Source organism: Saccharomyces cerevisiae, chromosome XII, assembly GCF_000146045.2.
Source record: "Saccharomyces cerevisiae S288C chromosome XII, complete sequence".
In the NCBI taxonomy this organism is placed as follows: domain Eukaryota; kingdom Fungi; phylum Ascomycota; class Saccharomycetes; order Saccharomycetales; family Saccharomycetaceae; genus Saccharomyces; species Saccharomyces cerevisiae.
Genome location: NC_001144.5, coordinates 134102 through 159997, shown reverse-complemented (window position 1 = coordinate 159997; position 25896 = coordinate 134102). Strand labels below are relative to the sequence as shown.

General features: G+C 35.9%; 12 protein-coding genes across 12 annotated transcripts, besides 7 other annotated features; 6 read left to right on the top strand and 6 right to left on the bottom strand.

The window, feature by feature from the left end:
- Positions 1–492: 492 nt before the first annotated feature.
- Positions 493–2064, top strand: THI73 (Thi73p; the record flags this gene model as incomplete). The annotated part of the gene is made up of 1 exon (NM_001181891.1): positions 493–2064. The coding sequence occupies one exon, from the start codon at positions 493–495 to the stop codon at positions 2062–2064; it is 1572 nt and encodes a 523-aa protein (NP_013104.1).
- Positions 2065–2267: 203 nt separating this feature from the next.
- Positions 2268–3143, top strand: CMS1 (Cms1p; the record flags this gene model as incomplete). The annotated part of the gene is made up of 1 exon (NM_001181890.1): positions 2268–3143. One exon carries the CDS (start codon positions 2268–2270, stop codon positions 3141–3143), a length of 876 nt encoding a protein of 291 aa, NP_013103.1.
- Positions 3114–3350: an origin of replication (ARS1209; Autonomously Replicating Sequence).
- Positions 3351–3663: 313 nt separating this feature from the next.
- Positions 3664–5655, top strand: NOC3 (Noc3p; the record flags this gene model as incomplete). The annotated part of the gene is made up of 1 exon (NM_001181889.1): positions 3664–5655. One exon carries the CDS (start codon positions 3664–3666, stop codon positions 5653–5655), a length of 1992 nt encoding a protein of 663 aa, NP_013102.1.
- A 365-nt stretch (positions 5656–6020) lies between these two features.
- On the top strand, positions 6021–8609 carry YLR001C (uncharacterized protein; the record flags this gene model as incomplete). Its single annotated transcript, NM_001181888.1, has 1 exon — positions 6021–8609. The coding sequence occupies one exon, from the start codon at positions 6021–6023 to the stop codon at positions 8607–8609; it is 2589 nt and encodes an 862-aa protein (NP_013101.1).
- Positions 8609–9051: an origin of replication (ARS1208; Autonomously Replicating Sequence).
- Positions 9051–9060: a centromere (CEN12_CDEI of CEN12).
- Positions 9051–9170: a centromere (CEN12; Chromosome XII centromere).
- Positions 9061–9145: a centromere (CEN12_CDEII of CEN12).
- Positions 9146–9170: a centromere (CEN12_CDEIII of CEN12).
- A 664-nt stretch (positions 9171–9834) lies between these two features.
- On the bottom strand, positions 9835–12108 carry DNM1 (dynamin-related GTPase DNM1; the record flags this gene model as incomplete). The annotated part of the gene is made up of 1 exon (NM_001181821.1): positions 9835–12108. One exon carries the CDS (start codon positions 12106–12108, stop codon positions 9835–9837), a length of 2274 nt encoding a protein of 757 aa, NP_013100.1.
- Positions 12109–12396: 288 nt separating this feature from the next.
- On the bottom strand, positions 12397–13707 carry RTT109 (H3 histone acetyltransferase RTT109; the record flags this gene model as incomplete). Its single annotated transcript, NM_001181822.1, has 1 exon — positions 12397–13707. The coding sequence occupies one exon, from the start codon at positions 13705–13707 to the stop codon at positions 12397–12399; it is 1311 nt and encodes a 436-aa protein (NP_013099.1).
- Positions 13708–13956: 249 nt separating this feature from the next.
- Positions 13957–16797, bottom strand: SFI1 (Sfi1p; the record flags this gene model as incomplete). The annotated part of the gene is made up of 1 exon (NM_001181823.1): positions 13957–16797. One exon carries the CDS (start codon positions 16795–16797, stop codon positions 13957–13959), a length of 2841 nt encoding a protein of 946 aa, NP_013098.1.
- A 277-nt stretch (positions 16798–17074) lies between these two features.
- Positions 17075–18925, bottom strand: ORC3 (origin recognition complex subunit 3; the record flags this gene model as incomplete). Its single annotated transcript, NM_001181824.1, has 1 exon — positions 17075–18925. The coding sequence occupies one exon, from the start codon at positions 18923–18925 to the stop codon at positions 17075–17077; it is 1851 nt and encodes a 616-aa protein (NP_013097.1).
- Positions 18926–19451: 526 nt separating this feature from the next.
- On the top strand, positions 19452–22058 carry SPO75 (Spo75p; the record flags this gene model as incomplete). Its single annotated transcript, NM_001181825.1, has 1 exon — positions 19452–22058. One exon carries the CDS (start codon positions 19452–19454, stop codon positions 22056–22058), a length of 2607 nt encoding a protein of 868 aa, NP_013096.1.
- Positions 20834–21813: an origin of replication (ARS1207; Putative replication origin; identified in multiple array studies, not yet confirmed by plasmid-based assay).
- A 73-nt stretch (positions 22059–22131) lies between the features above and the next one.
- On the bottom strand, positions 22132–23412 carry MMM1 (ERMES complex subunit MMM1; the record flags this gene model as incomplete). The annotated part of the gene is made up of 1 exon (NM_001181826.1): positions 22132–23412. One exon carries the CDS (start codon positions 23410–23412, stop codon positions 22132–22134), a length of 1281 nt encoding a protein of 426 aa, NP_013095.1.
- Positions 23413–23476: 64 nt separating this feature from the next.
- YLL006W-A (uncharacterized protein) lies at positions 23477–23653 on the bottom strand (the record flags this gene model as incomplete). Its single annotated transcript, NM_001184559.1, has 1 exon — positions 23477–23653. One exon carries the CDS (start codon positions 23651–23653, stop codon positions 23477–23479), a length of 177 nt encoding a protein of 58 aa, NP_878116.1.
- A 45-nt stretch (positions 23654–23698) lies between these two features.
- On the top strand, positions 23699–25696 carry LMO1 (Lmo1p; the record flags this gene model as incomplete). The annotated part of the gene is made up of 1 exon (NM_001181827.1): positions 23699–25696. The coding sequence occupies one exon, from the start codon at positions 23699–23701 to the stop codon at positions 25694–25696; it is 1998 nt and encodes a 665-aa protein (NP_013094.1).
- Between the last annotated feature and the right edge of the window lie 200 nt (positions 25697–25896).

Below are 25896 nucleotides of genomic sequence, written 5' to 3'. Positions count from 1 at the left end.
CTAGTAATCACCTGCATCTATATAAGATAAGATGAAGACCTTTTACGTATCTTGAAAAACTATACAATAGCAAAGAAACCTACCACCCAGACCCTGTGCGGAGTATCTCGAACTTCCAGTATATTACTCTCAAGTAGATGACGCGTAATAGACAGGTTTTATTGGCAAATTTCGAGTCGCTATCATTATCAACATTAATTATAGGGTGGTGTTTGGTTGGTTCGAGTGCCGTCATAACTATTTGTTTTTTTTGCATATCTGGTTGATCCTCCTTAGTTAATATAGTCTCTTTGAGTTTCCCTTAAGGAACTGTCATTTGGTCCGGCGGAAAACATGGTGGTGACAGACAGCCTTTTCAGAGGTGATGAGCAATCTCGATGAGCATCTCAGCGGGTGCATATATACACGTATATAAGATAGTTCAAAGTATGATAGATTAAAGTTTACTTTGTTGTTGCTGAGAAGTAGTGAGAGTGTCAGCAAATCAATACAATGAAAAACATGTCACAACGATCCATGGACGTGGAGAAGAAGGCAGCTAACGCTGATAGTTGTTCCGTAAGTACCTCGAGCATTAATGTAGACGATGCGGACGTTGCTTTAAGATTCCTGAAACAGAACGGTCTCGACGAAAGCTCCACGGCTAATGAAGACGATGTTGTAGCAGGCGAAGAAGCCAACTTCTATGGTTCCCATGAATTATCTCCTAAGGTCCTGAGAAAAGTTGACCTCTTCATCCTGCCCTTTTTATGCTGTACATATCTTCTGATGTTTTTGGATAAGGCTCTGCTGAACTACGCTGCATCTATGGGTATCAAAGATCATTTGAAAGGTAACGAATTTTCTAATTTGGGTACTATCTTTTCTGCTGCTTACATTTTCATGGAACCTGTGGTCACTTACTTAATTCAAAAATTCCCCATTTCCAAAATCCTAGGTACTTTTATTACCGTCTGGGGTATCGTGTTGGCTTGCCATGCTGCTTGTAAGACGTACGCCTCGTTGATGGTCGTTCGTACTCTCCTAGGTCTCTTTGAATCCTCGAGTGCAGTTGGTTGTATCGCTATTAGTGGTATGTACTATACTAAATCTGAACAGAGTGCAAGAATTGGATTCTGGGCCACACAGGCTGGTACAGGTTATATTGTGGGCGGGTTAATTTCTTTTGGCTTTTTACATTATCATGGTACCGCTTTCACCTCTTGGCAAATAATGTTTTTGGTCGTTGGTCTGGTTACAGTTGCGTTTGGTGTTCTAACATTCTTATACCTTCCAGATAACGTCACCAATGCTTGGTTCCTAAACAAAGAGGAAAAAATTCAAGTTGTTGAGCATATCAGAGCTAACCAAACTGGCCTGGAAACAAAGAAGTTTAAGAAGCAGCAAGTTAAAGAACTATTCCTTCATGATAAGTTTACTTGGCCGATGCTTTTATTAACTGCATGTTCTCAAATTTCTACTGGTGCCATTGGTACATTTTCAGTGACCATCACTGGTACTTTTGGTTTCGACAAGTACGAAACAGCATTACTGCAGTTGCCTATTGGTGCCATTACGGCTATGATTATTCTTATAACAACTCAAATGTTGTCCCGCTGGGGTCATATCACACTCATAACCACATCTATGTATATTCCAGCTATTATAGGTTGTATCGTTCTTATCAGTTTACCCTTATCCCATAAGATCGGTAACTTATTTTCTCTGTACTTGCTTTACAGTGGTTCCTGTGTCATTACCAATATTTACATCTGGAATTCATGCAACACCTCCGGTTACACCAAAAGAGTTTTTAGAAATGCTATTACAATGATTGTATACAATGTCTCCTGTATTATTGCTCCACAGATGTTTAGGGCATACTCTGCTCCACGTTACATACCAGCAAAGATTGCCTTATTGGTCACTCAGTGTGTTTGTGTTCCCCTACAATTATACATTGGCTACATTTGCAAGAAGGAGAACGAAAAGCGTGATAAGGAACAAGAAGGTCAAGAAAGGAAGAAGTACCAATTTTTGGACTTGACTGATATCGAAAACAGAAATTTCAGGTACATTTACTAATAATCAACTTTTAATTTACAATATATAATATTTTTAGTCTGTAATATTCAATATTCAAAGACACCCAAACATTCATTGCACTTGGTATTTACCAAAAAATTGAAGAGAAAATTTTTGAGATGACCATGGATGAGGCAATGAAAGTCGAAATTTGATCCCCGCTACTAACTTCTAAACATATCGTCAGGACAATTGAGCTGAAAATGTCTAATCCAGATGATTTAGATGATGGACTCGCCTATGATTTTGATGCCGAACATGAAGTAATTTTTGACGCCAAGGATGGTAGTCCCCCAACCAAAAAGGTACAAAAGAGGTCTATAGAACAAGATGACGATGACGTTGATGATATAGATGGGAAAAAAGAGGAGAGAAATTCAGAAGATGATTCGAATAGACCTATTTCGAAAAGACAGAAAAAGCTACAGAAAAAATCAAAGCTAATTGAGAAAAAGAAAGAGGAAAGCCAGTATATCGTCTCACAACGAAAAGCACTTCCAGCAAGTTCACCAGAAAAAATTATTGAGTACCTAACAACTTTGATACGAGAAAAAAATCCTGACTTGAGTGTTTTAGAATTAGAGGAACTTTACTTCAAAAGAAATGATTTTCTTTCGACAGAAAAATTTGACGCTGAACGCAGATTAAGCAATTTCCCAGCCTTTATTCAAAAATTTTCCGTAGCTCCAAAAAAAATTGTTTTTTCTATGTCTAATATTAGAGTAGCAGACGTTTATCGTAGTCTAAACGGTGGCAAAAATTGCGTCAAATTATTCTCTAAAAGTAAACTAAAGGATGACATAGCCACCGTGGAACGTTTACTTACTGACAGCTCTAAAAAATCAAACAAAAATAAAGATTCACTATATTTTATTGCCACTCCAACAAGAATGCAGAAAATTATAGAAGCTACTGACTTACTTTTCCAAGGTAAGGAAAAGTTAGATATCATTCTTGATGCAAGTTATTTAGATCCTAAGGATAATACTATATTATCATTCGAGAATGCAGCCGTCCTCTGCCAAGTCTTGAAAACCTTTTTGAATAAAAAAAGCTCCGTGAAAATACTGTTATATTAATAATAGCGCTTTTTCACTGAGGTTCTACACATAAGATTACGTTTTTAAATACCAGCCTTAATTTAGTATATTAAATATTTCATTCTAGCATTTGATGGGGTACTTCAAATTATCTTCTTTAAATTGTCCAAAGCCCTTCCAAAAAGTAAAATCAAAGGAGAAACTTCGAGAACGCCTAGGCGCGCAGCAAACTCCATATATAACAATGTATTTTTTCTTTAACTACATAAAACCAATTTATCCTATTTTACTCTTTCCATGGAGTGTATGCTTTTTTGTAGTTACTTAGATTCAGAAATTCAATGTCTTCCCTCATTTTCTTCACCGTAGAGTAGACCATGGGACGTCGTTTTACTTTAGTTTTTGAATTTTTTCAGCGATGCCCGAAAACTGAAAATTTTATCTCATCTCATTCACCTGCCTGCCATATATAGTATTTTCATGGTATAAACTTGGCATTTTATGTCTTCAATCATAAGAGTATAATTCCGGGATAAAAGCTGGAGATATCATAGTAATAATGGCTAAGAGAAATAGATCTCAATTTCGCATTCAGGAAAGGACTGCAAAGAAAAGAAAGCACGAAGATTCCTTGTTAGAAGGCAATGTTTTCCAAAATGCACCGGAAGATATGGATGAAAATACCATATATAGCGCAAAAGGCTCATCCTGGGATGAAGAAGAACAGGATTACGAAATGGTTCCTCGGAAGAATCGGTCTGATACATCAAATCTTGTTGAAGGCCTGCCTATAAAAGTTAACGGTAAAGTTGAAAGAAAATTGCATAAAGCCCAAGAAAAACCAAAGGACGATGATGAGGAAGACGAAGACTCTAATGACTCTTCAGAAGATGATGAGGGACCTAATGAAGAACAAGAAGCAGAGGCAAAGGAGGATGAGCCTGATACGGAGGAAAAAATTCTGCAACTAAAAGAAGACATTGCCGATTTAGTCACTAAAGTTATGGAGGAGCCTGAAGAAAATACTGCTGCGTTGGGGCGTCTATGTAAAATGGTGGAATCTAAAAATCCTAATACTTGTAAGTTTTCCATGTTGGCTTTGGTCCCCGTGTTTAAGAGTATCATACCAGGCTATAGAATTCGACCACTAACTGAAACTGAAAAGAAGGAAAAAGTTTCTAAAGAAGTCTCCAAGCTTAGAAACTTTGAGCAAGCCTTAGTTTATAACTACAAAAATTACGTCGGAAGATTACAGAGTCTTTCAAAAACTCCCAGTAATGCTGCTCCTATACAGGTTTCATTAGGGATTTTGGCCACTCAAGCCGCAAAAGAATTGATTTCAACGGCATCCCATTTCAACTTTAGAACAGACATTTTCACTTTACTGTTGCGTAGAATTTGTAAACCAAGAATTTCAACAGATCCAACTTCCATTCAAATAATCCAGACATTTGAAACTCTATTAAATGAGGACGAAGAGGGCTCAATATCATTCGAGATACTAAGAATTTTCAACAAAATACTAAAGACGAGGAACTTCAACATCGAAGAATCTGTTTTAAATATGTTATTATCGTTAGATGTCTTACATGACTATGACCCTAATACTAAATTGAAAGGTAACGTTAGCGCTCCTAAGCTCAAAAAGAAAGATAGGGTCCATCTTTCTAAGAAGCAAAGAAAAGCTCGAAAAGAGATGCAACAAATTGAGGAAGAAATGCGTAACGCTGAGCAAGCTGTTTCTGCGGAGGAAAGAGAAAGAAACCAATCCGAAATTCTAAAAATCGTTTTCACTATATATTTGAATATCTTGAAAAACAATGCAAAAACACTCATTGGATCGGTTTTGGAAGGTCTAACGAAGTTTGGTAATATGGCCAACTTTGATCTATTAGGGGACTTCCTCGAAGTAATGAAAGAACTTATTAGTGACACTGAATTCGATAACCTTTCCTCTGCTGAGGTCCGTAAGGCTTTGCTTTGTATCGTTAGTGCATTCTCACTTATTTCAAATACACAATATATGAAAGTTAATGTGGATTTGTCCAAATTCGTCGATGGGCTTTACGCGCTATTACCTTATATCTGTCTTGATGCAGACATCGAATTATCTTATAGATCGCTAAGGTTGGCTGACCCACTCAATAACGAAATAATAAAACCATCAGTTAACGTTTCTACCAAAGCAGAACTTCTGCTAAAGGCTCTGGACCATGTATTTTTCCGCTCTAAATCAGGGACTAAAGAAAGGGCTACGGCGTTTACCAAAAGATTGTACATGTGCATCAGCCATACCCCAGAAAAAACAAGTATTGCCATTCTTAAATTTATTGATAAATTAATGAATAGATATCCAGAAATTTCAGGCCTTTACTCTTCCGAGGATAGAATAGGCAACGGTCATTTCATAATGGAAGCCGATAATCCTTCAAGGAGTAACCCAGAGGCAGCAACCTTATGGGATAATGCTCTTCTTGAAAAGCATTATTGTCCTGTAGTTACAAAGGGGCTACGCTCTCTATCATCTAGATCTAAAGAGTGTTCTAAATAGCTAGATCCTATATATTAAGTATATAAAGAGCCACGATTATCGTTAGCCAATCATTTTTGCCGTGTCGAGTAGAATTGTATAAATATTAGCATTGTATGAAATTTGAATGAATTACCGCAAAAGTATTATACGTAAGCAATAGAAACAAATATCAGATTCAAGTTCACCAAATCAATATTAACAGCTTACTATATTGTCTTTTTTTATGGAAGAACATTACCGTGAAAACCCGGTAGGAGAATTTTGTTCGGTCGGACTTCCCCATTAGGCGTATATTAAGGGCCTAGAAAATAAGACAAAACGGCTTCTTATCTAAGCTGCTGTGAGTGACAGCATGTATTAACTGAATCAAACGGAGCCCTTTGATGAACATGGCAATCCAAACAATTAAATACATTTTTTGGCTACTGCCGATATTAGGGCTTACACAAGCACTTCTACAAAACCCAGGGGACGATTTTCCATTTAGCACAGTAATAGATATCCTCTCAGAAAATGTTGAATTCTCAACTTTTTTAAGGATTATTCAGAAAACTGGTCACGTACAGTACTTAAATGAGCTACAGAACTTTACACTTTTTGCTCCGATTAATTCAGCATTTATTAAGGGGGACCAAACCACAGACCAATTTGAGGAGCATTTCCATATTGAAGATTTCCTTATTCATGATAGGGTATTGCAAGTGAGAGACCTTGAAAACGGTACCTACCTGGAGAAAAGAGCTGCAAAAGCACCTTTATTGCTGAGAAAGCATGAGCGCCATTGCTTTGTCAATGAAATTGCTGTTGTCGAACCCGATTTGCTGCCTAGTTTCCAGAATGCTTCATTACAAGGTATTAACAATCTTTTACTAATTCAACCTCAAATAAATGAGTTGCTGGTACAACTAGATGAAGAAACCCAAGATTTAAAGATATTTAGTGATTTTATCAGCAGTTTTTCAAACTATAATGCATATACAAACTCATCCACAGTTTTAGTGCCCTTAGATGTTAATTTTCGAAAATTCTTCAATACAATCGAAATAAACTATCTACTTGACAAATATAATAAATTGGGTAAATCTAATACAATTTCTCAGGCCAAATGGGCCGCAGATAGAACTTCCCTTCTTCAAGAACTCATTATTGATGACGTGTATGGTGGTATTTTACCCAAGGAACTAATTTTAGAAAATAAAAACAATCGAAAACTTTTTATGAAGAGTAATTCAGAAGGTACATCAGTAAGTGTAAATAATTCAGATTACTCACCCATATCAAACAGAATTTTTGAAATAGGCGTCGTGCATGGATTTTCTGACTTAGACTTTTTACGAACGCATATACAGTTTGATGCTGAAAAGTACTTGCACGGTTTGAACTGCTCAGAATTCGTAAAGGAGTTATACTTCAGAGACCTTGAAAAATTCATTCAAAACGGAAGGAAAATCACCATATTTGTACCACAAGCCTCTTTTAATGAGGATCGTGGGTACACAAAACCATCACTTCTGTACCATTTTGTAGAAGGTAAAATTGACCTTGAACAGGACTTTTCCTCATTGCGCCCGATTCAATACGCACCTACCCAAATTTATGACTCCGCCTTTTGCTCTTCAGCTAAAAGACTAGGTGGACACTGCCAAAAGTTCAAAATCACAAGGTCTAATAAAGGTTATTACATCAATGGTCGCTTCAAGATTTTAAACACAAAACCTTATGAGATTGGTAATACGTCCATTTATTCTATTGACGATGATCTTCAATTACCGGGCGACTTAGTGTTGTCATTAGCACCAGAAAACCACTGTTCTATTTCCCTAATGCTCTTGAAGGAACTTAACCTTTTGGATCTACCATCAAATCATAAGGGGTACACGATACTTCTTCCATGTATGAATTCATGGGACAATAATGATTTGACTATAGACTATTTGAGGTCAAACAAAACCGCCCTAAATTTACTTATGAGGAACCTAATCTTCGAAGACCTTATTTATTCCAACAATTATAGTATTTCGACTACTGTCAAGAATTTATACGGAAATTCTGTATCTATTGGCGTACAAAAAATTGTGGGAAGCCAAAACCTTACGAAAATCTCAGTGAGTACTATAAAGGAAAGTATTATTATTGAGGAGAGTTCCGATATATTTTTCAACCAGGGAGTTATCCATCCTATAGACCAATTGGATTTTCCAGTCGATTTGGAGATATCCCTAAAAGAGCTGATAGAAACTACTGGAACAAAAGAAATATTTGACTTTTTTAACTTGTTTTATGACCTTTCTTCAATCATTTGGAATAACGAAGAGTACTCGCTTTTAGTTCCAACGGCTTCTTCTATTCCATTAAGTGGCATCACGGCGAACTCGACAAACTTAAGAAAATTCCTCGAACTCCATTTGATTCCTGCTAATGTAACGCAAAACCTACTAGACTGCAATGGCTCCATTAGCACTAAACTAGGTACAAAACTAAACTGCAGAAAAGATCATCTGGACAACGTTTTTGTTAGCATACAGGGCGACTGGACCAAGGAAGTTAGAGTTCTTAAAACAGGATGCACTACTAATTTGAAAAGTTCATGCATATTTCTGATCGACAAACCCATATCCTTATCTTGGCTAAACAGCGAGAAATACCATCTGCGCTTGCCAGGGATAGCGGTTGGATTTGGGGTTATAATAGGTGTTACCATAGCCATTTCTTTATTGTTTTGCATAATAATTACCAGGGGTGGAAAAGTAAAAGACAAAAATCAAAGAGGGAGAAATGATCGAGCAACAACACCACTGATTCAACACTCTCCGATAATCCACAACCCTTCTTACTCGGCAACAGCGCATTTATCACCACTTTCTCAACCCACTTTTGAAGGTTCATATTCTGTGAACGCTATACAAACCCCCAGAGATATACGAAGGGTGGGATCAGATCAAAAGGGCGGTCGCAGTGTCAGTACCTCATAAGTGTTAATATATCATTTAAGTAGTAGATAATATCTTCACAAATTAAGCAATTGAACAAAATAACGTTCGTTTTAAGTTTTGTGGTTATTTTCAAGTTTCTGTGAAAGTATATGTAACTAACAAGAAAGTGACCTTATTTGCCATCATCTACTTCCTTTCCTTTTCTTTTAGCGTCTTGCCGTTAACAATCTTCATATTTAATCTGAGTGGAATTTCTTCTCATTATATTCATCAAGGAGCAAACAAATAAGTTCTAAACTAGCTTTCAAATAAGAACTTTGAGTGTCGATTAAATCAAAATGTAAAAATGGAAATGGCTACTAAATTTATTTATGATTATCAATCTCTAATTTTAGTCAGCTTTTTATAAGGAGAAAACTTGTAGTACGAGGTTAACATAAGAAAGAAAGAGAATGATGAAAAAAAAACAGGATATATTAAATCACGTGTAATAAATATTATTAAAAAGTTTATTAAAATAAAATAATAATTTAAATTACTATTTTTAAATAAGTTTTATTTTTTAATAACACTATTGTATTTGTTATCCGAACAATAAAAACATTTTATTAGCTATTTTTCAAGCATAAAAATTTGTTTTCGGGGTAAAAACTCTTTACGCGGGTGTGTACTTCAAATATTCAACTTTAGAAAAGTAAGCGTTTACTCGTTGATATTAGCATACACCAGTTTGGTTGTCTACAAACCATGTAGAAGGTCTATCTGCTTATTATGACTGATATTCTTTTGATGCATAACGTACTCTTTAATAACCTAGAAATTTCGTTCATCTAGTTAAAACTATAATCATTCGTAGCATTGATAATTAGATTATTGGAAAGGCGCAGAAGATAAATAAGAGCATTCGCTGGTAAACAAAATACATCTTGTCGCTTGCTTAACGGTTAAAAAGGAAATGATCGTACCTATGGACTACGCTTATTATTGATGGAAGGCAATCTTCCACGAAGTCCGCCAAAATAAAAACACTTTTTCCTGTTCTATACCTTTAGGTAGAGCTTCTCTAGTGAAGGTTCTCTAGCTTAGTTAATACTTTTGCGATTGCTAATATTTGTTATTTATTTAGTTATGGATTTTTATTAACAAGAAAAAGAATGGAGAGGAGAGCACATTTGAAATCATCAACTGAGTAAAGGAATAAACACTGACCTATAATCACGCCCGCAATGTTGAAGTAAGATCAAAAATGAGATGAATTATGCAATTACAGAATATTACTAATAAGGGTTGCAGCCTTTTTATAAACTCCGAGTGATTTCACACATAGTTCTCTATCTTGAGCTAAAGTTTGATCCTCAACTAAAAGTTCTTCAAACAGTGTTTCTTTGTAGAGTTTGGTTACCAATCTGTTTTGAACAGAATCCTTACAATAATTGACGAGTAAACACATAACTGCCTTTGGTACTTGATCTTCAATCATTTCTCTTATAATATCAAAGTATGAAACAATCAGACGTTTAATTAATTCGCACTCCAATTCTTCTCTCTCGGTCAGTGGAGGTTCAGCGTTTTCAAGGTCATCTATATCGCCCAGTGAAAAATCTGATATTTGTAAATTTCTAAAATCTTCAATATTTCCATCACCGGCAATGGATCTTTTCTTGTCTGATGCATCGAACACAGGTTGACCCTTTTTATCCTTGCCAAAGAAATAATTTAAAAATTTGTCCTTCGTTTGCTTCGATTCTGCGTCGATACCATCATCATCGTAGTCACTGTTTTTAGCAGAATCTTGATCTATATTCGAAGAGATAGATGAAGTACCATTAATACCGTTGGTTTGTCCATTCTCCTGTTGAGACAACTTACTTTTCAATAACTCTTGATTCCGTTTTCTACGCGTTTTCATGATGTCATCCATTGCTTCTGTTGCACTTAAAAAATTAGGATGATTAGTATTGATGTAGGCTCGATGTATGTCAATCAAGCTTTCAACGTAAGAGCGAGTAGGTTGTAACCTTTCTCTAAGTAGTTCGCTTATAACTTCTATTAACATACTCTTCAATTTAGGATATCTAGCTAGCTCAGCGGAGCCACATTTATGGCATATTTTCATCAGCTCCTCGTAAACTAACTCGACGCAACGTTGAGATGGTTCTAGTAAAAGTTTAATTTGAGGTTTAACCAATAGGTCAAAAGCCAACTCAGGTACAAATAATGTAGGACGGGGACCAGTAGAATTTCTAATCGCTGTTCTAACATCAAGAACGGATAAATTAGAAGTTGGATCAATCGACTTCAAAGAATTCCCAAAAACATTATTGTAAATGTAATAAATACGGGCACCACCACAGAGTTCCTTCGTATTAATGTCGGAGGATGTACCATCTATAGATGAAATGAAGTTTGTAGAAAACTTATTCATTAGTTGAAGAACAAGGCTAGCTCTGCTTTCATTAGTAGTAGCTCCTACGCCACCGTATCTAGCGAGCTCTTGTTCGGTTTGAGAGATCAGGGTATTTAACTTGGTTTTAATATCCGGAAGCTTGTCTCTAATGTGGCTTAATAATGTCTGGTTTAGCAATTTAGCTAAATAACGCGTACCACACTTTGTTGAAATAGTTCTGTAGACTGGATGTTTCCTGAAATAGTCCTCTTCTTTGTCCAATGATTCTTCAACGGTTTTGTTCAATTGAATATCCTGTTGCGAGCGATTCACTACACCAACAAACCCCAATTTCAGAGGATACATTTTTCCAGACAAGATATCTAGAGCATTAGTCCCAGAATCCATCAAATCTAATTTGGTAATGACACCAATAGTCCTTTTGCCCTGAGGGTCTACCTCTCTGGCCAACTTTAAGGATTCAGAATTAACAAGATCAACGTTAGCTGGAGAGACGGCCAAGATTAAACAATTTGGAGTGGCTATATAGTCTAGGATCAAATTCTTGATTTGCTTTTCAATATCAGGTGGTTGTTCCCCAATAGGAACCTTTGTAATCCCAGGCAAATCTACTAGCGTTAGATTCAAAACATGAGGGGAAAACACTTTCAAATTAATCGGAATCTTACTGATGCCCTTATCCTTACCGGCTATCCTCGCTGTTTCGTTTTCGATTTCTCTTTTGATATCGTCGAAATCATAAAACCGTTTTCCTGGTATATGCAGGAATTCCCCCCACTCATCTGCATGATTTCTTTCCTTGCCCCTATACTCCAAGGGCTTCGTACCAGCTTCGAATCCTGATATTTTTGTAACTTCATCATGTGGATTAACTGAGTTATCATCTTCCTCTATTAGAGGAGAATTTGGAGATATGTTATTAAGTTGAAGAACTAACGGTCTTCTTGTGACAATACCAGTACCCCTAGGTAAAAAATCTCTTCCAACTAACGTTTCCAATATCGAGGATTTCCCGGAGGATTGTGACCCAACAACAGCTAAAATGGGCAAATCGAGTGTATCGATCCCGGAGTCGTACATAACATCCTGCAGCTTGTTGACAGTAGGAATAAGATCTTCTAAACTAGCCATTCTTTATCCGTCGTATTTAGATTCGCTGGTAGCTACTTAATGATAAACTCTTTAGCAAATTGTGGCCAACCTGAGCAGTAGAGTAAAGGTAATATTTCATCCTACCCTCTTATTTATTGTTCCCACACTTTGTTTTGCCCGACCTTACAGGCGTGCACCGCGTAGTAAAAGTTGAGGACCTATCATTACCTAGAAAGGTGGCGATCAAGGTACTAACAATAAATACAAACATGCATTTTCTAAGATCGATGCTACATACGTGTACTAAATAATAAATATCAATATGTATCAAGTTTTAGGCAAGGCTTTAGCTTTTTTACGCGGTTTTAGCATTGTTATCGCCAACGTGTTGATGTTGCTTGCAGGAACCGGCTGATTTCTCTCCCGATGCTCCCTCTTCCCTGTTAAAGATTGAAGATTTGTTGCCATTCTGAGCAATAGAAAATCACGAATATTGGTGAAAGCTTCTATTGCGCCTTCCTCTGTATCGTATTCCTCTCCAGTAATGTACTTCTTGATTGCCCTAAACTGCTTCCTTGACTTCGGTACAATAACATCGGCACTAGATGGAAATAAAGATGGAGTGGCAAGAGAGTATCCCGAAATACCCATTACAGATGATGTGACACTTAATTTGAACTCTTGACGCTCTTGTAGTTCAATCCAGAAGGATGATAAGCTTACTTTGAGGAGGCGATCTTCCTCTGCCAATTGGTGTATAAATCTAGCCTTAGGATCGTCTGGGAATAATGGAATATTATATACCGCAAGAGAATTTTCTTTAGAGGTAAATATATCACCCACTTGCCATAGTGGATATTTCATCCCTCTTAGGTATGATCTTACTCGAGCAGGATCTTCGCCCGGTATCCTTAATTTTGCTTGTGTATCATTTTGAAAGCATTCAATTAGTAATCTATCCAAAATAAAGCCCCACCATTTCATTAGTTCCTCGCCATTTAGTATATGCTTTTTGCTGTTTTTTGAAGAATCTGGGAAGAGGTACTGGGATGCAGGTCTAGTAAATAAACAAATTTTGGTCAAAATCTCACGAGGACAGGTGAATGAGAGATAAAGATCTTGTTGAAAACGTGGAGATTCTATTTCTTTCAAAACGGTGCTGCCTGACTGTTTAAGCCTTCTAGCCAAAATCCTTAAAGTTCTTGCTGGCGTACTGGCTGCGCTAATCAGCTCGGGGGATATCTTCTTATATGATCTTATTGCCGGTTTTACTTTTTGAAGATAGTAATTCGGGTCGATTGATAATATAAATTCTAATATTATTTTTGTAATATCTCTAACGCTTACCCTCGTATTACAATAACCATTAGTGTCTGCCTTTGATACAAATATTAACCGTTCGGCATCTGCTTCATCCCAAAGCGTGACATACACATACACTTCTAATGAAAAAAAAACTTTTCCTTGGTGAAATAGACTAAAGAAGTGTTGAGTCTTGATCGTGCTTTTTGGGACCCTTTTGTCGTCCTTATTTGGGGTTACGACAGCATGGGTTTCTAACGGAATAGATTGCAACGATAAGTATTCAAATTGTTCACTGACAGGTAGCACGGAACTTAGGAAGTCATTCAGTGACATGTCTTATTGAAGACCGGTTGAATTGACCTTTTAACTCTACTGGACAACTCTATTGACAAACTGTAGTTTGTTAAGTAATGCGTTATGGCGTCCATTTTCCATTATAGCTTACAACGCGAACACGAAAAGTATAGTATGTTGTGATGTTTTCATAGACCTGGAGAATATTATTAGTAATTGTATGCATCTCAGAAGCAAGAAAGGTTACGACTACATATGCACACATACATACGTACATAATATATATATCTATTGACGTTTACGACTTAACGGGGATTTATCATGCTCTCTTATATAATCCATATCTTGATCGATTTTAGGAGAATTGGCGCTTAGGCTAAAAGGTACAGCGGGTATTCTGCCAAAATCAATATGGTCAACTTTGGATGGCATGTTTCTAGTGGTACGCCTAGGAGAATACCTTAGAGGTTTTCCTCGCGTCGGAGATCCGTTTAAGCCTGTCGTACTTTCAAGGTTGATCTGTTTTTTAGCTGTAGAATCAAGAACACTGGAAGATTTCACCGGACTTGGTATGGCTCTTCTTGCCCTGCTATAATGCGACTTCATCGCTTCCATTCTGTGCTGCTTTATTCTTTCTGAGCCTGGTATGGTTGAGGCGTTTTGAGAGTCTGATCTTATGGGAGTTTTTAGTTCATGTTTAAGATTGAAGTCCTTCCTTCTCTTTGGAGAACTGTCTGAACGATTTTTCCATAATAATAACAATCCCCTTACAGTGGCCCTGTCCCACCGATGACGAAACACCTCGACTGTCTCATCATTACGCTTAATTTTTAGGAATCGAAGACTCCACATTTTCAAGAATTTGGATGTAATTATGAATTGTTTATTAGCTTCCGATTGTTCCAATAATGTACTCATATAAAATATTTCGTCTAGATGAGTTTTCCAAATATAAAACGTCTTGACTAACACAAATTCTTCGCGAACTTCGTCTGCTAATTCTTCTGATTTTACTATCTCTAAAAGTCTTTCTCTAAATTTCTTCAGCACCATTTTTTCAAGCTGGTAGTTTCTCTTTGAAATAGCCTGAATGTTACATTCTTCTGTGTAGAAGCAAAATCTATTTCGCCAAGCGTTGAACAGTTGGCTTTGAAGTTCGCGCTCTTTACTCTTTTCATAAACGTGTAAAATATCGTTTAACTTATGCCTGACTTTGAACCTTGTGGCTTTCCGCCACTTTAAAAAGGCCTTAGAAAGCTTTACTCTATCCATAGAGGGCGCCAGTTTCGTATATAGCAAATGAACATTATCAATATGCATTAGCGTCCGTTTTACAGTCAAAATTGCATGTGTCTTACATAAGAAATTGTATCTATCCTCCAATTCCTTAGTTTTAATCAGGCGTTCTTTCCATATAGCTAGACACTCATTTACGAGACCCTCTTCGTAAAATTTGGATGCTTCGTCATTCATAGAATTCATTTGTAGCATCCTCCTTTTCCACACACCAAGATATTTTGCACAAAATGCCGTTTTAACATGTTCGCTCGATATTTTCCCATACTGTATTCTTTTCCTCCATGTACGATACGCGCTTGCTTGAATACTCTTTTTACATTTCTGCTCAAATATTTTTAACTTTACTTCAAGTTTCCAACTTCGCAATGATGACTTGAGCAAATTAGTCCTCGAATAATCGCTTGCTTTGAGGTCAATATATAGAAGTTTTTTCCATGAATGAAAAATACGCTTCACGAGGTTAGCCTCTTTTAGACTTACAATTGAATACAAATGCAGATGGTCTTCGAATCTTTTCAGCCACATCTTCTCAAAAACGCACCTCAAAAGTGTCTGATTTAGTTTACTCTTTGCAATTGCCTCTTGTTGACTATGTTGAAATGACCGGTTTAATTTGCGAAAAAACTTTTGTTTGATGAATTTATTCTCCAGTTCATAAAGTGCCCCAAGTTTATCTTCGTTTTCAATGTTTTTCTTTTCCCATTTATTCAGATATTTTCTTTGTAGAGAAAACGACCTCACTTTTTCTGCAATGCTCTTATTGTATTCATAGTTTATAACTTTCTGTTTTATTCTTTCGAAAATCCTTCTTTCCAACCCGTGGTAGTTTATTTCTTTATGTCTTAGCTTCCATATATGAAATGTTGTTCGTAAAAATATCTTCTTAATGTTGTCAGTGTTAACAGTTTCTAAGTGTTTCCAATGCTCTTGTGCCTTTAAAATTTTCCTAAACATCTTATTCAAAAAGGCCTGATCTGCTAACCTTGACTGCTCCTTAAGAGTTTGTGTTAAAGTTATCCATTGTTGGAACGAGCGAAATAGTAGCCAAGTATTCCTAAAACTTTCAGCTTCATCGTTGGCCATCTGTGAGTATTTTAATGTTTTATCACTCCAAATATAGAAGACGGCTTCCTGTACCCTCAGCTTTGCTTGATTTGCAAACCTGTTTGCCTCTTCATTCAATTCACATACAGTCTTCCAGTGATTAAAATGTCTTCTGATTTTGTTCTTAGCGTAGGTATATTCTGCAAGGGACAATGCAATGAATTTGTTGCGAGGGTGGATTAAAAATATTTCTAAAATCTCTTCTATAACAGAATTGAAAGTGAAAAAACCTTTCAGTTCATCTTCCAATATTGTGAAGTACTCATCGCGTAAAGGATTGATGCCTTCTTGAATAAGAATATTGACATAGTTTTTGAAAATTTGTAAAAAACTTCTGGATAGTTTGAAATGAACCAAAAAAGCTTCAATCTGGCGGTATAAATCTTCGATTACCTCAACGGATATATCATTCAAATCATATCGTAAACCATTCTTAGGAAGATCGGTAACGTCTTCATACTCCAGATTTGTCGAATCAACCGGTGGAGAAGGAAGATGGAACGGCGGGTCTTCGAAAAAGCCTTCAGTTTTATTTAATTCTATAGGCTTTAAAGCGTTAACAATATACCTTTCTGCGCCTCCATGAATTAGTGATTCGGTGGAATCCGTTATTTGCCCTTGCTTGATGAGTACATCAGTGGGAATATTAGTTGGAGATGTCTCGGGTACGAATTTATCACGCAGAAGATTCTCCGTTGATTTATTTGTCGTGCCGAATTTGCCCATAACCTAGCACATATAGGCAATAGATTGTGATTAATAGGCCACCTTTATTTTTTTGTTGCTGCCTTCTTGAGTTTCCCATTGCCAATCTTCGCGCATCATGGCACTATCTATTTATTTTACCTATACATAATATTACCCTCCATTCGATAATAATAATAATAATAGTTAACACAGAAAAATGATGAGATACAGGTAGACTGTTCATTACAAAAACGTGGTTCTATGGTTCTATATATGTATGGTTATTTATTTACTTATTTATCCGTGCATTCTTTATCTAAATTCCTCTCCAGACACATTTTTCTACCAGATCGTAACTCTTGGTGCTTTGAAACTTAATGAGACCCATGTTTTCAAAGGCGAAGATTGCTTGCATGAATAAAATTAGTGCTACTTTGTCAAATGCGTCCGGTGTTTCTGCTAGTTCTAAGAGTTTGGTGTTGGAGGGATCTTTTCTTATGAAATTTAATATTTCCTCTTTTGGTAATGTTTCTCTGAACGCAATGTAGAAATCGTAAATGTTGATAGTCATATTCGCCTCACGATAAAGCTTGAATAGCTGACCCAGTACCGGAGCCATTATTTTATCCAAATCTCCAGAAAGAGTATCATAATTTTCTTTATCAAGCGAAGGCAGCACCTGCTCCCAACTTAGTAAGTTATCTTCGATATTTGACTTGTAAGAAGGGAAAATCGACTGGGTAAGTAATCCACTTCTGTTGTCCAAAGTAAATAGCTCTTGAAAAATTGTATCAATGGGTTCAAAATGAAGCCGATCCTTATACTCTTTACATGCTGACCAACGATCTAGATAGGAGTCTAGTTTGCCAATAAGCAAATTATGATATAATTCTATCAGATTAAAATTGGTTATATTCAATTCTTCTTCGAGGAATCGAGCAACAAACTTAGCATGCCCGTTAATCGGGTTCTCTCTTACCAAAAACTCAACAAAAAACTCTTCTAGGCCTCTGTTTTTGTTTGTCAATAATGAAAGAATTTCGTCAGCAGGAGCATGCTGCTTTATAAGACCTTCGACAAAGAACATGAATGTAGGACATCTGCTCAGTATTTTTAAGTAGTCGTCGTTCAAAAAATCAACATTTACAGGGTCAATGAATACTGAAAAGGCATTCTGGAAAAAGTACGACATCAACGAATAATCCAGCATCTTCGTCAATAATTGTAAGTTGTGATTAGTATTATTTGCCATCTTGCTGAGAATGAATTCCACAAAACGATCTGAAAGATTTAGTTTGCCATCAACCGTATCCAAAAAGCTTTGAAAGATTTGGTTTCCGTACTTAAATCCTTTATTACTCGACACGTCTAGTTTATGATAATTTCTCTTCAGAAGTCGTATGGTTGATTGTCTCAAATTTTTCTCAATATTTGACAAGTTTGTATTAATATTAAAGATTAAACTTATTTTAACATGGTCATACTTGAAGGCACTTTTCAATAGAATTATGAAGTTATCCAATGTGTTGAAGTTAATAGAATCTACATCTTTAAAATTAAATACCATTGCTAAGTCTTTTCCAAAAAGCCTTTTGAAGTTTTCCACAAGTGACAGATCGTATGATACATCATTGTTTTGCTCGGTAAAATCGCCATCTTCATCGTTAATGTCTTCATACTTGATAGTTGGATGTTCTTCTGCATCAGCTGCGCTGTAAAGTTTGTACATAGACCTACGAAGCATCATTCTTACATTCGGAGATTCTTTCGGAGTCAATTCAATCAAAACGTTGTAGCGAGAAGATTCGTCTTTAAGTTCAATTTTTGTCGTACTATCTGAACCTAATAGGAAAATAGTGTTAAAGCATCGCCTTTTCTGAGTAGTTTCACTATATAAAAGGTCTGAAATCTCTGCTTTCAAGTCTGCTTCAATATTATCGATAATATGATCTACTTGATCATGAAAGTGGGAATGTAACTGATGATACAATTCCCATCTTTTTTCCACGTTCACTTCCGATTCTTTGCCTGATAGAAGTTTGACAAAGGGAATGTGTTTATCATTTTTGTTACTTTGAGGCAAACTGGGGTATACTGTATAGTGGCTCCTTTGGGCGTCAGCAAACTCGCTGACGTTCATCTTTTTGGATTGGTTAAGGTCGCTCATCCTGTTGGACTACTCTTGTGATACTACGACTCTGTATGTAAACAATGCCATCTTTTGTCACTTTTCTTTTTCTTCAAATTACGGTGCGGAAAAATACGTCAGTAAATATCAAAAAGACACTAAAAAAGGCGTTAGTGGTAATGGAAGGTAAAAAAAATTCTTACCATCTAACAGAATGCTTAGTTCCATTATCATCACGTGTAGCGTTTCTGCTGGTCTTACTAAATATAAAGATAATAAAACAGCAGGTAATGAAACATTACTCTTGTGAAATTGTCAAGCCTGTCTCGTAACGCAACCAACGACAACCCTTCATCTCCAGTATAGTTTCAAGTTTCTGGAAAAGATTGTCTTTTCCACCTTTTTTTATTTTTTTTTCCTATTAAAAAAAAAGCTATTCTACAAAAAATTCTTTATGACACAAATTATAGCGTGTTTAAAAATTAAACAAATGTGCAAAGTATATTCACAGTAGACAAACTTCAGGAACTCTTTTTCAAAAACAAGAAAAAGACTTACCAAGAAGATGAATGCTACTAAAGAACTGACTTTTAATTTACTGAATAAATTTCAAGACAAAGAAAGATTTGGATCTGCGCAAAGACATGCTGGAATCTCACTAAAAGGGTTCATATCTGGTATATTGTTTTCTTTTTTGTACTTTTTATTTCAGCTGTCACTCTTTATTATTTTAAGATCAAGATTCAAGACTATATATCAGGCCAATGTCGTTCTGAAAATCCATCCAGGTTCTAAAGTTTGTTTTGCTAAGAAAAAAATAAAAAATTATTGGTCATTATTTGCATTTCTCAAGCAACTTCCCGGAAGAATGTTAGATCCTATGGAAAAATTCGAACGAAACGAAAGGTATGGCCTAGACAATTATCTATTTTTACGGTTTCTCAAACTTTTGATATTCTTTTTTGCAGTGTTATCAATTATCAACATTCCAATACTAATTCCAATCCATTATTTTTCCAGGGATATTTTGAAAGAAAATGAAGGTGAACGTTATGAGCAAAGTTTCAGGACGACAAGTAAACTTGACAAGTGGACCATGTCAAATCTATCACCTAATTCATCGAATACTTTAATCTGTCACTTGTTTTTGAGTATCTTTGTTGTACTCTGGTTTCACTTCATTCTTTCTTCGGAACTGAGGTTCGTTAATCGACTAGGATATTCCGTTTTGACGAAAAGTAAATACCAAAACATTCTATATTTGGAAGGATTCTCAAGTAAATTGGTTACCCAAAGTATTTCTTTAGAAACTTTTTTTCAGCCGCTACACAGTGATTGCTTTGGCGTGACGCATTTCATTCCAAAAAATTTGAAGAAAGTCCACAAATTAGAAATAAAGTTAAATAAATTACAAAAATCAAAAGAACAAATTATCTTTGAGATTATTTTAGAGAAATATTTTAGAAGAGTTTCAATACACAGGCATTTGATAGCAAATCACAAAAGATTTTTCTTTTCAAAGTTGAAAAACCATCTATTATTTCAGTACAAAAAATTGGTATTTTTAACTCAATTTAGAATTTCATACTATTGCACAAAAATTCGTCTGCGCTGGAAAAAGTCAAGCATCTTTCCGTTATATTACCCTAAACTGTATGTAAATACAGAAACAATATTAGAAAGGAAATACAGAATCCTTGATAAAATAATACGCAAGGAAAAACTCATTAAATTCCAAGTAAATTCCTTGAAAGCAACTTCAGAAACCAAGCAGGCACTGCCCGACGATTTATCGTCGGGCACAGACATTTATATGGATAAGATGTTCATTACCTTCAAGTCCACATTATTGTCAAACGTTATAGGTGAGTTGCTTTCGTATAGACTACCCACCCAAAATTTAAAAGTAATAATAGGCCCCAATGTTAATGACATTATTTGGAGAAATATCCTCGATTCATCACCCCTTTGGAAAAGTGCCAAATATTTCTCGGCAAATATATTGCGAATTTTTGTGATTATAGGCTGGATTTTGCCTGTCGCGTTCCTTGGGTTAATATCACAAATACCAAATATTTCCTCACTAATACCGTTTACAAAAATAATTCATTTCCAATCTCCATTTATAAGAGAAGTGGCAAAGAATTTGATTCCAATAGTAACCTTAATAATAATAATAGAAATCGTACCCTACTTTTTCCGTTGGCTGAGTTACCTTCGAGGGTTGAAAACTGGAGCGCAAATAGAAGCTGATGTCCAGAATTGGTATTTCGTCTTTGTCTTCATTCATCTTTTCGTAGTTGTTACAATATCTTCTGGATTTTCTATAATTATTGAGAGGCTTCTTAACAATCCTGTCAGTATCCCTGCTCTCCTGGCCAACGACTTGCCTAAATGCGCAAACTTTTTCTGTTCTTTTGTTTTGATTAGGGGAATGGCTTATGCAGGCGGTAATTTGTTAAGAATAAAAGAGCTACTTTTTGAATTGTTCTACTATAAATGGAAAAGGAGTACTCCACATGCTCAATTTAAGAGGTTAAAGACATCTTTATTTTTCCAACTAGGATCTATTTATCCTATATTCTCAGTGTTGGGCTGTATTGGTATCATATACAGTGTTGTTGCTCCTATTATATTATTATTATGTTGCATCTCATTTTCGATGGTTTTCTTTTCTTTCAGTTACTTGTTCAAATACCAATATAACAAAGAGAACTATTCTGAAACGTTCGGTAAATTGTACATACAGGCCCTTATGCAATTGTACGCGGGCATTTATTTCATGGAATTTTGTTTACTCGGGCTGTTCACTCTTTTTGATCAATACACATTGTCAACTATAATGCTTGTTGTCTTTGCTCTAACAGTAATCACGCACTCCAAAATCTCCAAACAAATAAAATCGAAGCCTCAACGCATACCAACTTTGGAATACTTGTCGAATCTAACAGAGGAAAGGAAGGACCAATTCTGTCAAGAAAGTTATACTTTCCATGATATTTTCTCCATTTGTAGAAATTCGGATGAAATTTGGCTACCAAGGGACAAACTAGGAATTTCTGAAGAAGAACAATCATTTTTGGAGAAGTCGTATCACCTGAAATTCGATCTTAATATGTATTCAATGAATTTATTTGGTGATTGTCACTTGGAGAATAGCCACTTGCACTAACCAAAACTGGAACACCAAAAATGAGGCAGAGAAGATAGGAAAAAGATAGAACAAAAAATTTGTACATAAATATTTATAACTCTGTAGGCTTTTCTTCTCTCGTATTTTTACTACGTGGCCACATACTTGGTAACCTGACAAATTGGAATCTTGGTTCAACGCATCGTTCAACGAACCATTTTTTTATTTGGTATTCAATGACACTGCCGATCTTGGGAATATTTTCAAGTTTAGACCGTGAGCCAATTAGCGACTTGATTTCAAATTCCATTCTATATTCAGGAGAAAAAGAAAACATCAAAAAGTATCCTGAATTGCCCTCCATACCGTTTTCACTACTGCTACCGTTCGAAGTAGAAGCAAACTCCTCTGCATTAGTTAAAGATACGGTCAAACACGCCTGAAACCTCACAATTGACACTACTAGATTTATGGGGAGTGCGGCAATACCAGGCTTTGGATAGTTAAGTAATAGTTTTGTTTCTACTCCTAAAGTTAAGTGGTCATTTAAATCTATATCAATTTTAGCCTCTAGCTTTTTATTTCCTGAATTTGGCGAATATTGTATTCTGCAATTCGAGAAAATGGGGAAATCATCACCTGTATCCAGTTCAGTTATTTTTATGGTATCCAAATATTCAGGCAGATCGGGTGATTTTCTTCCAATAAAATCATTCAAGGAATGAAGGATATTGTCCCTGTGCCAAGCCTCACTGCGGAATTGCTGTATTATTTGGGCAACTAAAACGTTGAACCAGTCCAATGACTCTGCAGGGTGCACGTCGACATTATAATAGGTTTTCTCTAAAATAAGAGCTAGTTCTTGAAGATGTTCATTTTCTGCCTCTTCATTGAGCTCGTAGTGTTGTTTAGCACCCTTCCTAACAAGAGAAGTCAGGAATTCGCGAGATATAAAGGGATATTCTTTAAATTTTGATCTGTGACGGGAGGCTGCAGGTTTCGGATTCTTACTTTTAGATGGCTCATCACTGAATATAAAGAACTTTAGGAAAAAGATGAACAACAACACTATGCTTAGCTGTCCTACAAAAAACCCTTGAGCAAACGACCATCCAGAAAATTTGGAGGACGTTGCTAACGATCCTAACGAAGAAGGATGCAACACGCTTTGCATTTGCAAAGCTTGAATTGCATCATCGAGACCTTTGAAGCTCCCGTTTTTACTGACATTAAACTCTGAGTTGTTTGAAGTTTGCTTTAAGTCATTAGTAGTAGAACCCTTCAAATTCTCCATGATTAGTCTCTGTAAATGTTCAGGTAGCTCTTTGCTTATATAATCGTCAAACGTCATTAACGAATCCGTTTCGGTGGATTCATTCTCACTATCAGTCATTTTCAGAAAAAGGCTACAGGTATTATATTGACTCTCTCAAAGTTCTTTCATCTCATTGAGAAAATTATGAGGGGCACTTATTGTTGTAGATGATCTTTATTGGATGTTGACGGTTCTTCGGAATTGAAACGGATAGGCAGAAAGTGAAAAAATAAACTATTAAGGAAATACATGAAAAGAAGTAAACTGAAATGTATACAAGGGCAACCCGTTCCACGTTGGATTGACTCAATTGTGTCATCAGTAGGAAAATAGATTAAAGTAACCTCAAATAACGGCATAAGCAATGAAGCATAACAGGCAGATGCCAGATGAAAGCTTGGAAAACATAAAAGTGCTACTGAATCCTAAATTAGGAAAGCCAGTCAAGTCACTTACGAGTGCACAATCAAAAGCTTGCTATCATACGCTGATCAGTAATAAAAATTTGAACAAGACAAGTGATGAATACGAAAAGTTATTGGCAAACTATATCCTCCTTTGTGATGAAAAATACCTATGTAAAACCGTAATTCCAGATTCCCGATTTTGGGCTATATTGTGTGATAATTGCCAAAAGCTAAGGTCAGAAACGTTGGTAGCAAATCTCATTAGGATTTTTAATGTAGCCCTTAAATGCCAAGATTCTAATAAGAATGAAGTTATTGTGAGCATCTGCCACATCTCCAGAGAGAACTCTCAGCTCATTGGAATACTTTTACAACTTTTGTCCCAAAGACCTATTCATATACCGTTGTTTACGGACACTATACTATGCATAACCCTATTTTTAAAATGCTCACTTACATTATGTGAGACATCACTATCACACGCCGTAGAATTTGTACCCAGAATCCTCATTTTGCTATTTCAGTATAACTTTCCAGCTTCCATGTCTGAATTACTTTACATAGAAGACTTGCAACCACTAATCCTTGAAGAATTTGTACCGTTAAAGCAGAGGCTAATAAATTTTCTATCTTCGGTTAGTATTGATGATTATTCCTGTTCGCTTAAAGCTGATCTTCTTACAGCCATCAAAGATAACTCCGTATTCCAAAAAGGGTTAGAAATGGAAATGGGCGATCTTCCCAGTATAAATTTATTAAATGCGTATGATACATTCACATTCTTAAACAGTCCTAATGGGTCTTTCAAGAGACTTTACACTGAACAATTGTTGTTTGGCGAGAACGATTTCCCTCTTTATGAAGCAATATTTAAACTTTCAGACCAATTTAGAAGACTTTTCAATCTAAGTGGGAAAAAAGAGAACCAATACTCAGACTCAGAGCGTGATTTAAAATTACAAATTGCTACCGCTGTTCTCAATCGACAAACATGTTTTTACAAAACACTCGAGTTGTTTTTGAGATTTTGGATAGAATCATTAGCAAAATCGCAAAGTGATTTGGTTTCACTGTTAAATTTAGCTATTATCACTTTAAAATATGTTTGTTTGTCATCCAGTGATTTGGAAGCAGCAATACAGACGAAATCCCTTCTCAAGACCCAAGTTGTTGCACTTGACTCTATGAGATATAAATTTGCAAGAACATTACAATTAGACTCAATCAAAAAAGAACAGTATCGAACCTGGTCATCTAGTATCGCTAGCTTCGATACCATGCTATCAGGCCAGGTTCGTGATTACGTTCGTCATCAAAGACTTCTTCAATTGCAAAAGGGAACGTGGGTTTACGCAGAGAACCCACTGAATCCTGAAGCTGGCACGCCTAAAGTCTACTTCCTCATAGTTTCAGATAACCACGCAAATTTATTAGCCAGAGAATTCGAAACACAAACAAACGATTTACCTTATCTATTCGACAATAAAATTTTAACAAGTCCAGGTTCTGAGGCATTAGCTAATGGCAGAACAAAAGTTGTTGTTTTGAAACATATAACCTCTTTCAAAAGCATAGAACTTACTACACCGAGTCGTCGGACGAGCAGTAATGTTTACATCAAATTAGATGAAGCCAATGTGTACACTGGAGTTGAATTAAAAGATCGTAACGACAGGACAGTTTTGAAATTTTATTTAGACACAGAAGAGGGAAGATATATATGGCTAGACGGATTGAAATTGATATCTCCATTCCAGCATGAAGATATATCAGAAGACACGAAAGAACAAATAGACACTTTATTTGATTTGAGGAAAAATGTTCAGATGATAAATTTGAACGTTCGTCAGGACATCATAGTGCCTCCACCTGAACCAAGCGACGAGGACGAAGATGAAGAATTTTATAACTTGGAAACGTTAAAGAAAGTAACCCAAAATTTTTATTTTGATTAAGATACAAATTTGTCGTCAGACGATTTTTTTTTATTTATAACTTTTTTTTACTAGAATGGAATGTAATTTTGTAATTCTTTCCCGCAAGTAGCTTGAGTCTCCATTCAGTTCGTTTGTACTTGAAAAATCCTTTTAATATAGCATATAGCTTGCAGTTTATTAATACTCACTTCTACAGATTCAACAAAAAAAAAGGAATT